Below are 17,500 nucleotides of genomic sequence, written 5' to 3' on the forward strand. Positions count from 1 at the left end.
GACACACACACAGTGACACACACACTGACACACAGTAACACACACACACAGTAACACACACACACAGTAACACACACACACACTGACACACACACACACACACAGTGACACACACACACACACAGTGACACACACACACACACAGTGACACACACACACAGTGACACACACACACAGTGACACACACACAGTGACACACACACAGTGACACACACACAGTGACACACACAGTGACACACACACACTGTGACACACACAGTGACACACACACACACAGTGACACACACACACACAGTGACACACACACACACAGTGACACACACAGTGACACACACAGTGACACACAGTGACACACACACACAGTGACACACACACACAGTGACACACACACTGACACACACACACGGACACACACAGTGACACACACAGTGACACACACACAGTGACACACACACAGTGACACACACACACAGTAACACACGTGTACGTACGTGAGCGCTACTATTGATGAGCGAGGCTGTGAGTGACACACACACAGTGACACACACACACACACAGTGACACACACACACACAGTGACACACACACAGTGACACACACACAGTGTGACACACACACAGTGACACACACAGTGACACACACACACACACACACAGTGACACACACACAGTGACACACACACACACACACAGTGACACACACACAGTGTGACACACACACAGTGACACACACAGTGACACACACACACACACTGACACACACACACACACAGTGACACACACACACACACGTACGTGAGCGCTACTATTGATGAGCGAGGCTGTGAGTGACACAGTGACACACACACACAGTGATACACACACACACACAGTGACACACACACACAGTGACACACACACACAGTGACACACACACACACAGTGACACACACAGTGACACACACACAGTAACACACACACACACTGACACGTGTACGTACGTGAGCGCTACTATTGATGAGCGAGGCTGTGAGTGACACAGTGACACACACACACAGTGACACACACACACACACAGTGACACACACACACACACAGTGACACACACACACACAGTGACACACAGTGACACACACACACACACACAGTGACACACACAGTGACACACACACACACAGTGACACACACAGTGACACACACACACACACAGTGACACACACACAGTGACACACACACACACACACAGTGACACACACACAGTGACACACACACACACACACAGTGACACACACACACACACAGTGACACACACACACACACAGTGACACACACACAGTGACACACACACACACACAGTGACACACACACACAGTGACACACACACACAGTGACACACACACACAGTGACACACAGTGACACACACACACAGTGACACACAGTGACACACACACACACACTGACACGTGTACGTACGTGAGCGCTACTATTGATGAGCGAGGCTGTGAGTGATACTGTGACACACGCACAGTGACACACACACAGTGACACACACAGTGACACACACACACACAGTGACACACACAGTGACACAGTAACACACACAGTGACACACACACAGTGACACATACACACACACACTGACACACACACACACTGACACACGTGTACGTACGTGAGCGCTACTATTGATGAGCGAGGCTGTGAGTGACACAGTGACACACACACACACAGTGACACACACACACAGTGACACACACACACACGTGTACGTACGTGAGCGCTACTATTGATGAGCGAGGCTGTGAGTGACACACACAAAGTGACACACACACACAGTGACACACACACAGTGACACACACACAGTGACACACACACACACACAGTGACACACACACACACACAGTGACACACACACACAGTAACACACACACACACACGTACGTGAGCGCTACTATTGATGAGCGAGGCTGTGAGTGACACAGTGACACACACACACACAGTGACACACACACACAGTGACACACACACACACACACGTACGTGAGCGCTACTATTGATGAGCGAGGCTGTGAGTGACACTGTGACACACACACACACACAGTGACACACACACACAGTAACACACACACACACACGTACGTGAGCGCTACTATTGATGAGCGAGGCTGTGAGTGACATAGTGACACACACAGTGACACACACACACAGTGACACACACAGTGACACACACACACACAGTAACACACACACACACAGTGACACACACAGTGACACACACTGACACACGTACGTGAGCGCTACTATTGATGAGCGAGGCTGTGAGTGACACAGTGACACAGTGACACACACAGTGACACACACACACACACACGTACGTGAGCGCTACTATTGATGAGCGAGGCTGTGAGTGACACTGCGTAGTTGATGGCTGTAGCCACATTCGCGTTCATGATCTGAAGGAGCGGCAGGCGACAGATGCTGGCAGACAGCCAAACGGAGCGTCGCTCAGCCTGTCCCCACCACGGAGGCACGGAGATCACCGCTCCTGTCACCGCCTGCCCTACACACACACACAGACAGAGAGACACACACAGAGAGACACACAGTGAGACACAGAGAGACACACACAGAGACACACACACAGAGAGGCACGGAGATCACCGCTCCTGTCACCGCCTGCCCTACACACACACACAGTGAGACACACACAGTGACACACACACAGTGAGACACACACACACAGTGACACACACAGACACAGAGTGAGACACAGTGAGACACACACACACAGTGACACACACACACAGAGAGGGACGGAGATCACCGCTCCTGTCACCGCCTGCCCTACACACACACACAGTGACACACACAGAGACACACACACAGTGAGACACAGAGACACACAGAGACACACAGTTACACACACAGTGAGACACACAGTGACACACACACACACAGTGAGACACACACAGACACACACAAACAGTCACACACACACACACAGTGAGACACACACAGTGACACACACAAACAGTCACACACACACACACAGTGAGACACAGTGACACACAGTGACACACACACAGACACACACACACAGTGACACACACACACACACAGTGAGACACACAGAGACACACACACAGAGACACACACACACACAGTGAGACACACAGAGACACACACACAGTGACACACACACACAGTGACACAGTGAGACACACAGACAGTGACACACACAGACACACACACACAGTGAGACACAGAGACACACACACACAGTGACACACACACAGTGAGACACACACACAGAGAGGGACGGAGATCACCGCTCCTGTCACCGCCTGCCCTACACACACACACAGTGAGACACACACAGTGACACACAGTGAGACACACACAGTGAGACACAGTGAGACACAGAGACACAGTGAGACACACACACACAGTGAGACACACACAGTGAGACACACAGAGACACACACACACAGTGACACACACACACACAGTGAGACACACAGAGACACACACAGTGACACACACACACACAGTGAGACACACAGAGACACACACACAGAGACACACACACACACAGTGAGACACACAGAGACACACACACACAGTGACACACACACAGTGACACAGTGAGACACACAGACAGTGACACACACAGACACACACACAGAGACACACACACAGTGAGACACACAGAGACACACACACACAGTGAAACACACACACACAGACACACACACAGAGACACACACAGTGAGACACACAGTGAGACACACACAGTGACACACACACACACACAGACACAGAGTGAGACACACAGTGAGACACACACACACACAGTGAGACACACAGTGAGACACAGTGAGACACACAGTGAGACACAGTGAGACACACACACACACAGTGAGACACACAGTGACACACAGTGAGACACACACACACACAGTGAGACACACAGTGACACACAGTGAGACACACACACACACAGTGAGACACACAGTGAGACACAGTGACACACAGTGACACACAGTTACACACACACACACAGACACAGTGACACACACAGACACACACAGTTACAGTGAGACACAGTGACACACACAGACAGTCACACACACAGTGAGACACACACAGTGAGACACACACAGTGAGACACACACACAGTGAGACACACACAGTCACACACACACAGTTACACACACAGTGACACACACAGTGACACACACACACAGTGACACACACACAGTCACACACACACAGTCACACACACACAGTCACACACACAGTGACACACACAGTGACACACACACACAGTGACACACACAGTGAGACACACACAGTGACACACAGTGACACACACACAGTCACACACAGTGACACACACAGACAGTGACACACACACAGTGACACACACAGACACACACAGTGACACACACACAGAGACAGTTACACACACAGACACACACACAGAGACACACACAGTGCGACACAGTGACACACAGTTACACGCAGTGACACACACAGTGACACACACATAGAGACACACAGTGAGACACAGTGACACACACAGTTACACACAGTGACACACACAGTGACACACACAGTGAAACACAGTGACACACACAGACAGTCACACACACAGACACACACAGTTACAGTGACACACACACAGACACACACACAGTGACACACACAGTTAGTGACAAACACAGACAGTCACACACACAGTGACACAAACACACACAGACACACACACAGTTACACACAGTGACACACACACACAGAGAGACACAGAGAGACACAGAGAGACAAACAGAGAGACACACACACAGAGACACACAACACAGACACACAGAGAGACACACACAGTAGTGGTGGTGGTAGTGGTGGTAGTTGTAGTGGTGGTAGTGGTAGTAGTGGTGGTAGTGGAGGTAGTGGTGGTAGTAGTGGTGGTAGTGGTGGTGGTAGTGGTGGTGGTAGTGGTGGTAGTAGTGGTGGTAGTGATAGTTGTAGTGGTGGTGGTGGTGGTAGTAGTGGTGGTAGTGGTGGTAGTAGTGGTAATAGTGGTAGTAGTGGTGGTGGTGGTAGTAGTGGTGGTAGTGGTGGTAGTAGTGGTAGTGGTGGTAGTAGTGGTGGTGGTGGTAGTAGTGGTGGTAGTGGTGGTAGTAGTGGTAGTGGTGGTAGTAGTGGTGGTGGTGGTAGTAGTGGTGGTGGTGGTAGTAGTGGTGGTAGTGGTGGTGGTAGTAGTGGTGGTAGTGGTGGTAGTAGTGGTGGTAGTGGTAGTAGTGGTGGTGGTAGTGGTGGTGGTAGTGGTGGTGGTAGTGGTGGTAGTGGTAGTGATGGTGGTGGTGGTAGTGGTGGTGGTAGTGGTGGTAGTAGTGGTGGTGGTAGTGGTGGTGGTAGTGGTGGTGGTAGTGGTGGTGGTGGTAGTGGTGGTGGTAGTGGTGGTGGTGGTGGTGGTAGTGGTGGTGGTAGTGGTGGTAGTGGTAGTGATGGTGGTGGTGGTAGTGGTGGTGGTAGTGGTGGTAGTAGTGGTAGTAGTGGTGGTAGTGGTGGTAGTAGTGATGGTAGTGGTGGTGGTAGTGGTGGTGGTAGTGGTGGTAGTGGTAGTGATGGTGGTGGTGGTAGTGGTGGTGGTAGTGGTGGTGGTAGTGGTGGTGGTAGTGGTGGTAGTAGTGGTGGTGGTAGTGGTGGTAGTAGTGATGGTAGTGGTGGTGGTAGTGGTGGTGGTAGTGGTGGTAGTGGTAGTGATGGTGGTGGTGGTAGTGGTGGTGGTAGTGGTGGTAGTAGTGGTGGTGGTGGTAGTGGTGGTGGTAGTAGTGGTGGTGATAGTGGTGGTAGTGGTGGTAGTGGTGGTAGTTGTAGTGGTAGTGGTGGTAGTGGTGGTAGTGGTGGTGGTGGTGGTGGTAGTGGTGGTAGTGGTGGTAGTGGTAGTGGTAGTAGTGGTTGTAGTGGTGGTAGTGGTGGTGGTAGTGGTAGTAGTGGTGGTAGTGGTGGTAGTAGTGGTGGTAGTAGTGGTGGTAGTAGTGGTAGTAGTGGTGGTAGTGGTGGTAGTGGTGGTAGTGGTAGTGGTAGTAGTGGTTGTAGTGGTGGTAGTGGTGGTAGTGGTGGTGGTAGTAGTGGTGGTAGTAGTGGTAGTAGTGGTGGTGGTGGTGGTAGTGGTGGTAGTGGTAGTGGTGGTAGTGGTGGTAGTGGTAGTGGTGGTAGTGGTGGTGGTAGTGGTGGTGGTAGTGGTAGTAGTGGTGGTAGTGGTGGTGGTAGTGGTGGTAGTGGTGGTGGTGGTAGTGGTAGTAGTGGTGGTAGTGGTGGTAGTGGTGGTATTGGTGGTAGTGGTAGTTGTAGTAGTGGTGGTGGTGGTGGTAGTGGTGGTGGTAGTGGTGGTAGTGGTAGTGGTGGTAGTGGTGGTAGTGGTGGTGGTAGTGGTGGTAGTGGTGGTGGTGGTGGTAGTGGTGGTAGTGGTGGTGGTAGTGGTGGTAGTGGTGGTAGTGGTGGTGGTAGTGGTGGTGGTAGTGGTAGTAGTTGTAGTAGTGGTGATAGTGGTGGTAGTGGTGGTAGTGGTAGTGGTGGTAGTGGTAGTGGTGGTGGTAGTAGTGGTGGTAGTGGTAGTAGTTGTAGTAGTGGTGATAGTGGTGGTAGTGGTGGTAGTGGTGGTAGTTGTAGTAGTGGTGATAGTGGTGGTAGTGGTGGTAGTGGTAGTAGTTGTAGTAGTGGTGATAGTGGTGGTAGTGGTAGTGGTGGTAGTGGTGGTACCTGCAAAGTCTTGTGCGAGTGAGCGTGAGTGGTTCAGAATCATGGCCAAGATCTCCTCTGGAGTGAACACTTCGCCTCTAGACACACAGAGACACACACACAGAGACACACACAGACACACACAGACACACACACAGAGACACACAGACACACACAGAGACATACAGGGACACACAGACACACACACGGAGACACACACACAGAGACACACACACAGACACACACACACAAACACAAAGAGACACACAGAGACACACACAGACACACACACAGACACACACACAGACACACACACAGACACACACACAGACACACACACAGACACACACACAGACACGCAGAGACACACAGAGACACACAGACACACGGACACACACAGACAAACAGAGACAGAGACACACATACACACACAGACACACACAAGCAAGTGGGAAAATGAGTGACTGAGTGAGTGACCGAGTGAGTGACTGAGTGGCTGACTGACTGACTGAGTGACTGAGTGGCTGACTGACTGACTGAGTGACTGAGTGAGTGACTGAGTGACTGACTGAGTGACTGAGTGACTGACTGAGTGACTGACTGAGTGACTGACAGACTGACTGAGTGACTGACTGAGTGACTGACAGACTGAGTGACTGACTGACAGACTGACAGACTGACTGACTGACTGAGTGACTGAGTGACTGACTGACTGAGTGACTGAGTGACTGACTGACTGACTGAGTGACTGACTGACTGAGTGACTGAGTGACTGAGTGACTGACTGAGTGAGTGACTGAGTGACTGACTGAGTGAGTGAGTGACTGACTGACTGAGTGACTGACTGACTGAGTGACTGACTGAGTGACTGACTGACTAACTGACTGACTGAGTGACTAACTGACTGACTGAGTGACTGACTGAGTGAGTGACTGACTGAGTGACTGACTGACTGACTGAGTGACTGAGTGAGTGAATGACTGAGTGACTGACTGACTGAGTGACTGAGTGAGTGACTGACTGAGTGACTGACTGAGTGATGACTAACTGAGTGACTGAGTGACTGACTGACTGAGTGACTGACTGACTGAGTGAGTGACTGACAGAGTGACTGACTGACTGAGTGACTGACTGACTAAGTGACTGACTGACTGAGTGACTGACTGAGTTACTGACTGAGTGAGTGACTGAGTGACTGACTGAGTGACTGAGTGAGTGAATGACTGAGTGACTGAGTGACTGAGTGACTGACTGAGTGACTAACTGACTGACTGACTGAGTGACTGAGTGACTGACTGAGTGACTGACTGACTGAGTGACTGAGTGACTGAGTGACTGAGTGACCGACTGACTGACTGACTGACTAACTGAGTGACTAACTGACTGAGTGACTGACTGAGTGACTGACTGACTGACTGAGTGACTGACTGACTGAGTGACTGACTGACTGAGTGACTGAGTGACTGAGTGACTGAGTGACTAACTGACTGAGTGACTGACTAACTGAGTGACTGAGTGACTGACTAACTGACTGACTAACTGACTGACTGACTGACTGCTCACCCTGGCAAGGTGATTAGCGGCCTGCCCGTTAGCTCGCTGCGAGAGACGTTCAGCTGAGGGTAGTGCAGGCGGTGAGTGACTGACTGACTGAGTGACTGACTGAGTGACTGACTGACTGACTGACTAACTGACTGACTGACTGACTGAGTGACTGAGTGACTGACTGACTGAGTGACTGAGTGACTGACTGAGTGACTGAGTGAATGACTGAGTGAGTGACTGACTGAGTGACTGACTAACTGAGTGAGTGACTGACTGAGTGAGTGACTGAGTGAGTGGCTGAGTGAGTGAGTGGCTGAGTGACTGAGTGACTGACTGACTGAGTGAGTGACTGAGTGACTGACTGAGTGAGTGACTGAGTGACTGACTGACTGACTGACTGAGTGACTGAGTGAGTGAATGACTGAGTGACTGACTGAGTGAGTGACTGAGTGACTGACTGACTGAGTGACTGACTGACTAACTGACTGACTGCTCACCCTGGCAAGGTGATTAGCGGCCTTCCCGTTAGCTCGCTGCGAGAGACGTTCAGGTGAGGATAGTGCAGGCGGTGAGTGACTGACTGACTGAGTGACTGAGTGAGTGACTGACTGACTGAGTGACTAACTGAGTGACTGACTGACTGAGTGACTGACTGAGTGACTGACTGACTGACTGAGTGACTGACTGACTGAGTGACTGACTGACTGAGTGACTGACTGACTGAGTGACTGACTGAGTGAGTGACTGAGTGTGTGACTGACTGACTCAGTGACTGACTGACTGACTGACTGATTGACTGACTGACTGACTGAGTGACTGAGTGACTGACTTACTGACTGAGTGACTGACTGAGTGACTAACTAACTGACTGACTGAGTGACTGACTGAGTGACTGACTGACTGACTGAGTGACTGACTGACTGAGTGACTGACTGACTGACTGACTGAGTGACTGACTGAGTGAGTGACTGAGTGAGTGACTGAGTGTGTGACTGACTGACTCAGTGACTGACTGACTGAGTGACTGATTGACTGACTGACTGACTGAGTGACTGACTGACTGACTGACTGACTGACTGAGTGAGTGACTGACTGAGTGACTGAGTGACTGACTGAGTGACTGACTGACTGAGTGACTGACTGCTCACCCTGGCAAGGTGATTAGCGGCCTGCCCGTCAGCTCGCTGCGAGAGACGTTCAGCTGAGGGTAGTGCAGGCGGTGAGTGACTGACTGACTGAGTGACTGACTGACTAACTGACTGACTGAGTGACTGACTGACTGAGTGACTGACTGACTGAGTGACTGACTGAGTGACTGACTGACTGAGTGACTGACTGAGTGACTAACTGACTGACTGAGTGACTAACTGACTGACTGAGTGACTGACTGACTGACTGAGTGACTGACTGAGTGACTGACTGAGTGACTGAGTGACTGACTGAGTGACTGAGTGACTGACTGAGTGACTGACTGAGTGACTGACTGACTAACTGAGTGACTGACTGACTGAGTGACTGACTGACTGAGTGACTGACTGAGTGACTGAGTGACTGAGTGACTGACTGACTGAGTGACTGACTGAGTGAGTGACTGAGTGACTGACTAACTGACTGACTGAGTGACTGACTGACTGACTGACTGACTGAGTGACTGAGTGACTGACTGACTGACTGAGTGACTGACTGACTGACTGAGTGACTGACTGACTGACTAACTGACTGACTGACTGAGTGACTGACTGAGTGACTGAGTGACTGACTGACTAACTGACTAACTGACTGACTGACTAACTGACTGACTAACTGACTGACTGAGTGACTGACTGCTCACCCTGGCAAGGTGATTAGCGGCCTGCCCGTTAGCTCGCTGCGAGAGACGTTCAGCTGAGGGTAGTGCAGGCGGTGAGTGACTGAGTGAGTGACTGAGTGACTGACTGACTGAGTGACTGACTGACTGAGTGACTGAGTGACTGACTGACTAACTGAGTGACTGACTGACTGACTGAGTGACTAACTGACTGACTGACTGACTGAGTGACTGACCGACTGACTGACTAACTGAGTGACTGACTGACTGACTGAGTGACTAACTGACTGACTGAGTGACTGAGTGACTGACTGCTCACCCTGGCAAGGTGATTAGCGGCCTGCCCGTTAGCTCGCTGCGAGAGACGTTCAGCTGAGGGTAGTGCAGGCGGTGAGTGACTGAGTGACTGACTGAGTGACTGACTGACTGACTGACTAACTGACTGACTAACTGACTGACTGAGTGACTGAGTGACTGACTGCTCACCCTGGCAAGGTGATTAGCGGCCTGCCCGTTAGCTCGCTGCCAGAGACGTTCAGCTGAGGGTAGTGCAGGCGGTGAGTGACTGACTGAGTGACTGACTGACTGACTGACTGAGTGACTGAGTGACTGACTGACTGAGGGACTGACTGAGTCACTAACTGAGTGACTGAGTGACTGACTAACTGACTGACTAACTGACTGACTAACTGACTGCTCACCCTGGCAAGGTGATTAGCGGCCTGCCCGTTAGCTCGCTGCGAGAGACGTTCAGCTGAGGGTAGTGCAGGCGGTGAGTGACTGACTGAGTGACTGACTAACTGACTGACTGACTGAGTGACTGACTGAGTGACTGACTGACTGACTGAGTGACTGAGTGACTGAGTGACTGACTGACTGACTGAGTGACTGACTGAGTGACTGAGTGACTGACTGACTGAGTGACTGAGTGAGTGAGTGAGTGACTGAGTGCGTGGTTGAGTGACTGAGTGACTGACTGAGTGACTGAGTGACTGAGTGACTGACTGACTGACTGAGTGACTGACTGAGTGACTGACTGAGTGACTGACTGCTCACCCTGGCAAGGTGATTAGCGGCCTGCCCGTCAGCTCGCTGCGAGAGACGTTCAGCTGAGGGTAGTGCAGGCGGTGAGTGACTGACTGACTGAGTGACTGACTGACTGACTGACTGAGTGACTAACTGACTAAATGAGTGACTGACTGACTGCTCACCCTGGCAAGGTGATTAGCGGCCTGCCCGTCAGCTCGCTGCGAGAGACGTTCAGGTAAGGGTAGTGCAGGCGGTGAGTGACTGACTGACTGAGTGACTGACTGACTGACTGACTGAGTGACTAACTGACTAAATGAGTGACTGACTGACTGACTGCTCACCCTGGCAAGGTGATTAGCGGCCTGCCCGTCAGCTCGCTGCGAGAGACGTTCAGCTGAGGGTAGTGCAGGCGGTGAGTGACTGACTGACTGACTGAGTGACTAACTGACTGACTGACTGAGTGACTGACTGAGTGACTGACTGACTGACTGACTGAGTGACTGACTGACTGACTGCTCACCCTGGCAAGGTGATTAGCGGCCTGCCCGTTAGCTCGCTGCGAGAGACGTTCAGCTGAGGGTAGTGCAGGCGGTGAGTGACTGAGTGACTGACTGAGTGACTGACTGACTGACTGACTGAGTGACTGACTAACTGACTGACTAACTGACTGACTGACTGACTGCTCACCCTGGCAAGGTGATTAGCGGCCTGCCCGTCAGCTCGCTGCGAGAGACGTTCAGCTGAGGGTAGTGCAGGCGGTGAGTGACTGAGTGACTGACTGAGTGACTGACTGACTGACTGACTGAGTGACTGACTGAGTGACTGACTGACTAACTGACTGACTGACTGAGTGACTGACTGCTCACCCTGGCAAGGTGATTAGCGGCCTGCCCGTCAGCTCGCTGCGAGAGACGTTCAGCTGAGGGTAGTGCAGGCGGTGAGTGACTGAGTGACTGAGTGACTGACTGACTAACTGACTGACTGACTGACTAACTGACTAACTGACTGACTGACTGAGTGACTGACTGACTGCTCACCCTGGCAAGGTGATTAGCGGCCTGCCCGTCAGCTCGCTGCGAGAGACGTTCAGCTGAGGGTAGTGCAGGCGGTGAGTGACTGAGTGACTGACTGAGTGACTGACTGACTGACTGACTGAGTGACTGACTGAGTGACTGACTGACTAACTGACTGACTGACTGACTGACTGACTGCTCACCCTGGCAAGGTGATTAGCGGCCTGCCCGTCAGCTCGCTGCGAGAGACGTTCAGCTGAGGGTAGTGCAGGCGGTGAGTGACTGACTGAGTGACTGACTGAGTGACTGACTGAGTGAGTGACTAACTGACTAACTGACTGACTAACTGAGTGACTAACTGACTGACTACTCACCCCGGCAAGGTGATTAGCGGCCTGCCCGTCAGCTCGCTGCGAGAGACGTTCAGCTGAGGGTAGTGCAGGCGGTGAGTGACTGACTGACTGACTGACTAACTGACTAACTAACTGACTGAGTGACTGACTGAGTGACTGACTAACTGACTGAGTGACTGACTGCTCACCCTGGCAAGGTGATTAGCGGCCTGCCCGTCAGCTCGCTGCGAGAGACGTTCAGCTGAGGGTAGTGCAGGCGGTGAGTGACTGAGTGACTGACTGAGTGACTGACTGACTGACTGAGTGACTGACTAACTGACTGACTAACTGACTGACTGACTGACTGCTCACCCTGGCAAGGTGATTAGCGGCCTGCCCGTCAGCTCGCTGCGAGAGACGTTCAGCTGAGGGTAGTGCAGGCGGTGAGTGAGTGACTGACTGACTGAGTGACTGACTGAGTGACTGACTGACTGACTGACTGAGTGACTGACTGAGTGAGTGACTGACTGAGTGACTAACTGACTGACTGACTGACTGAGTGACTGACTGAGTGACTGACTGCTCACCCTGGCAAGGTGATTAGCGGCCTGCCCGTCAGCTCGCTGCGAGAGACGTTCAGCTGAGGGTAGTGCAGGCGGTGAGTGACTGAGTGACTGAGTGACTGACTGAGTGACTGACTGAGTGACTGACTGACTGACTGAGTGACTAACTGACTGACTGACTGAGTGACTGACTGAGTGACTGACTGAGTGAGTGACTGACTGAGTGACTAACTGACTAACTGACTGACTGACTGACTGACTGCTCACCCTGGCAAGGTGATTAGCGGCCTGCCCGTTAGCTCGCTGCCAGAGACGTTCAGCTGAGGGTAGTGCAGGCGGTGAGTGACTGAGTGACTGACTGAGTGACTAACTGACTGACTGACTGAGTGACTGACTGACTGACTGACTGAGTGACTGAGTGACTGACTGACTGACTGCTCACCCTGGCAAGGTGATTAGCGGCCTGCCCGTCAGCTCGCTGCGAGAGACGTTCAGCTGAGGGTAGTGCAGGCGGTGAGTGACTGACTGACTGACTAACTGACTGAGTGACTGACTAACTGACTGACTGACTGAGTGACTGACTGACTGACTAACTGACTGACTGACTGACTAACTGACTGACTAACTGACTAACTGAGTGACTGACTAACTGACTAACTGAGTGACTGACTAACTGACTGACTGACTAACTGACTGACTGACTGACTAACTGACTGACTAACTGACTAACTGAGTGACTGACTAACTGACTAACTGACTGACTGACTAACTAACTGACTGAGTGACTAACTGACTGACTACTCACCCTGGCAAGGTGATTAGCGGCCTGCCCGTCAGCTCGCTGCGAGAGACGTTCAGCTGAGGGTAGTGCAGGCGGTGAGTGACTGACTGAGTGACTGACTGAGTGACTGACTGAGTGACTGACTGACTAACTGACTGACTAACTGACTGACTAACTGACTGACTGAGTGACTGACTGCTCACCCTGGCAAGGTGATTAGCGGCCTGCCCGTCAGCTCGCTGCGAGAGACGTTCAGCTGAGGGTAGTGCAGGCGGTGAGTGACTGAGTGACTGACTGACTGACTGACTCAGTGACTGAGTGACTCAGTGACTGAGTGACTGACTGACTGACTGACTAACTGACTGACTGACTGACTACTCACCCTGGCAAGGTGATTAGCGGCCTGCCCGTCAGCTCGCTGCGAGAGACGTTCAGCTGAGGGTAGTGCAGGCGGTGAGTGACTGAGTGACTGACTGAGTGACTAACTGACTGACTGACTGAGTGACTGACTGAGTGACTGACTGACTAACTGACTGACTGCTCACCCTGGCAAGGTGATTAGCGGCCTGCCCGTTAGCTCGCTGCGAGAGACGTTCAGCTGAGGGTAGTGCGGGCGGTGAGTGACTGAGTGACTGAGTGACTGACTGAGTGACTGACTGACTGACTGAGTGAGTGACTGAGTGACTGACTGAGTGACTAACTGACTGAGTGACTGACTGACTGACTGAGTGAGTGACTAACTGACTGACTGAGTGACTGACTAACTGACTAACTGACTGAGTGACTGACTGCTCACCCTGGCAAGGTGATTAGCGGCCTGCCCGTTAGCTCGCTGCGAGAGACGTTCAGCTGAGGGTAGTGCAGGCGGTGAGTGACTGACTGACTGACTAACTGACTGAGTGACTGAGTGACTGACTGACTGACTGAGTGACTGACTGAGTGACTGACTGACTGACTGAATGACTGACTGACTGACTGACTGCTCACCCTGGCAAGGTGATTAGCGGCCTGCCCGTTAGCTCGCTGCGAGAGACGTTCAGCTGAGGGTAGTGCAGGCGGTGAGTGACTGAGTGACTGAGTGACTGACTGACTGACTGACTAACTAACTGACTGACTGACTAACTGACTGACTGAGTGACTGACTGACTAACTAACTGACTGACTAACTGAGTGACTGACTAACTGACTGAGTGACTGACTAACTGACTGAGTGACTGACTGACTGACTGACTGCTCACCCTGGCAAGGTGATTAGCGGCCTGCCCGTCAGCTCGCTGCGAGAGACGTTCAGCTGAGGGTAGTGCAGGCGGTGAGTGACTGACTGAGTGACTGACTGAGTGACTGACTGAGTGAGTGACTAACTGACTAACTGACTGACTAACTGAGTGACTAACTGACTGACTACTCACCCCGGCAAGGTGATTAGCGGCCTGCCCGTCAGCTCGCTGCGAGAGACGTTCAGCTGAGGGTAGTGCAGGCGGTGAGTGACTGACTGACTGACTGACTAACTGACTAACTAACTGACTGACTGACTGACTAACTGACTAACTAACTGACTGAGTGACTGACTGAGTGACTGACTAACTGACTAACTGACTGACTAACTGAGTGACTGACTGACTGACTGCTCACCCTGGCAAGGTGATTAGCGGCCTGCCCGTCAGCTCGCTGCGAGAGACGTTCAGCTGAGGGTAGTGCAGGCGGTGAGTGACTGAGTGACTGACTGAGTGACTGACTGACTGACTGAGTGACTGACTAACTGACTGACTAACTGACTGACTGACTGACTGCTCACCCTGGCAAGGTGATTAGCGGCCTGCCCGTCAGCTCGCTGCGAGAGACGTTCAGCTGAGGGTAGTGCAGGCGGTGAGTGACTGAGTGACTGACTGACTAACTAACTGACTAACTGACTGACTGACTGACTGACTGACTGACTGACTGAGTGACTGCTCACCCTGGCAAGGTGATTAGCGGCCTGCCCGTCAGCTCGCTGCGAGAGACGTTCAGCTGAGGGTAGTGCAGGCGGTGAGTGACTGACTGACTGACTGACTGAGTGACTGACTGACTGAGTGACTAACTGACTAACTGACTGACTGACTGACTGCTCACCCTGGCAAGGTGATTAGCGGCCTGCCCGTCAGCTCGCTGCGAGAGACGTTCAGGTGAGGGTAGTGCAGGCGGTGAGTGACTGACTGAGTGACTGACTGACTGACTGACTGACTAACTGAGTGACTGACTGACTAACTGACTGACTACTCACCCCGGCAAGGTGATTAGCGGCCTGCCCGTCAGCTCGCTGCGAGAGACGTTCAGCTGAGGGTAGTGCAGGCGGTGAGTGACTGAGTGACTGACTGACTGACTAACTGACTGAGTGACTGACTGACTGACTGAGTGAGTGACTGACTGAGTGAGTGACTGAGTGAGTGACTGAGTGACTGACTGCTCACCCTGGCAAGGTGATTAGCGGCCTGCCCGTCAGCTCGCTGCGAGAGACGTTCAGCTGAGGGTAGTGCAGGCGGTGAGTGACTGAGTGACTGACTGAGTGACTGACTGAGTGACTGACTGAGTGACTGACTGAGTGACTGACTGACTGACTGCTCACCCTGGCAAGGTGATTAGCGGCCTGCCCGTCAGCTCGCTGCGAGAGACGTTCAGCTGAGGGTAGTGCAGGCGGTGAGTGACTGAGTGACTGACTGAGTGACTGACTGACTGACTGACTGACTGACTGACTAACTGACTGACTGAGTGACTGACTGACTGACTGAGTGACTGACTGACTGACTGCTCACCCTGGCAAGGTGATTAGCGGCCTGCCCGTCAGCTCGCTGCGAGAGACGTTCAGCTGAGGGTAGTGCAGGCGGTGAGTGACTGAGTGACTGACTGACTGAGTGACTGAGTGACTGACTGACTGACTGAGTGACTGACTGAGTGACTGACTGAGTGACTGACTAACTGACTAACTGACTGACTGCTCACCCTGGCAAGGTGATTAGCGGCCTGCCCGTCAGCTCGCTGCGAGAGACGTTCAGCTGAGGGTAGTGCAGGCGGTGAGTGACTGAGTGACTGACTGAGTGACTGACTGACTGACTGACTGACTGACTGACTGACTAACTGACTGACTGAGTGACTGACTGACTGACTGAGTGACTGACTGACTGACTGCTCACCCTGGCAAGGTGATTAGCGGCCTGCCCGTCAGCTCGCTGCGAGAGACGTTCAGCTGAGGGTAGTGCAGGTGGTGAGTGACTGAGTGACTGACTGACTGAGTGACTGACTGACTGACTGACTAACTGACTGACTGACTAACTGACTGACTGACTGACTGCTCACCCTGGCAAGGTGATTAGCGGCCTGCCCGTCAGCTCGCTGCGAGAGACGTTCAGCTGAGGGTAGTGCAGGCGGTGAGTGACTGAGTGACTGACTGAGTGACTGACTGACTGACTGACTGAGTGACTGACTGACTGACTGACTAACTGACTGAGTGACTAACTAACTAACTGACTGAGTGACTGACTGAGTGACTGACTGACTGCTCACCCTGGCAAGGTGATTAGCGGCCTGCCCGTCAGCTCGCTGCGAGAGACGTTCAGCTGAGGGTAGTGCAGGCGGTGAGTGACTGAGTGACTGAGTGACTGACTGACTAACTGACTGACTGACTGACTAACTGACTGACTGACTGAGTGACTGACTGACTGACTGCTCACCC

General features: G+C 52.3%; 1 protein-coding gene across 2 annotated transcripts in view; it reads right to left on the reverse strand.

Moving 5' to 3' along the window:
- Positions 1-17,500, reverse strand: part of HYOU1 (hypoxia up-regulated 1) — a 99,885-nt gene that overhangs the window by 70,026 nt on the left and 12,359 nt on the right. For both annotated transcript variants that reach the window (XM_076064556.1, XM_076064555.1), the window contains exons 6-7: positions 6,746-6,822; positions 2,356-2,540 (exon numbers count right to left, since the gene is read on the reverse strand). In XM_076064556.1, coding sequence (XP_075920671.1) covers positions 2,356-2,540; positions 6,746-6,822 — 262 coding nt within the window. The remainder of the gene's footprint in view (positions 1-2,355; positions 2,541-6,745; positions 6,823-17,500) is intronic.

Source organism: Petromyzon marinus, unplaced genomic scaffold (assembly GCF_048934315.1).
Source record: "Petromyzon marinus isolate PM22_M1 ecotype Great Lakes invasive population unplaced genomic scaffold, UKy_Petmar_22M1.pri1.0 PM_Scaffold_52, whole genome shotgun sequence".
In the NCBI taxonomy this organism is placed as follows: Eukaryota; Metazoa; Chordata; class Hyperoartia; order Petromyzontiformes; family Petromyzontidae; genus Petromyzon; species Petromyzon marinus.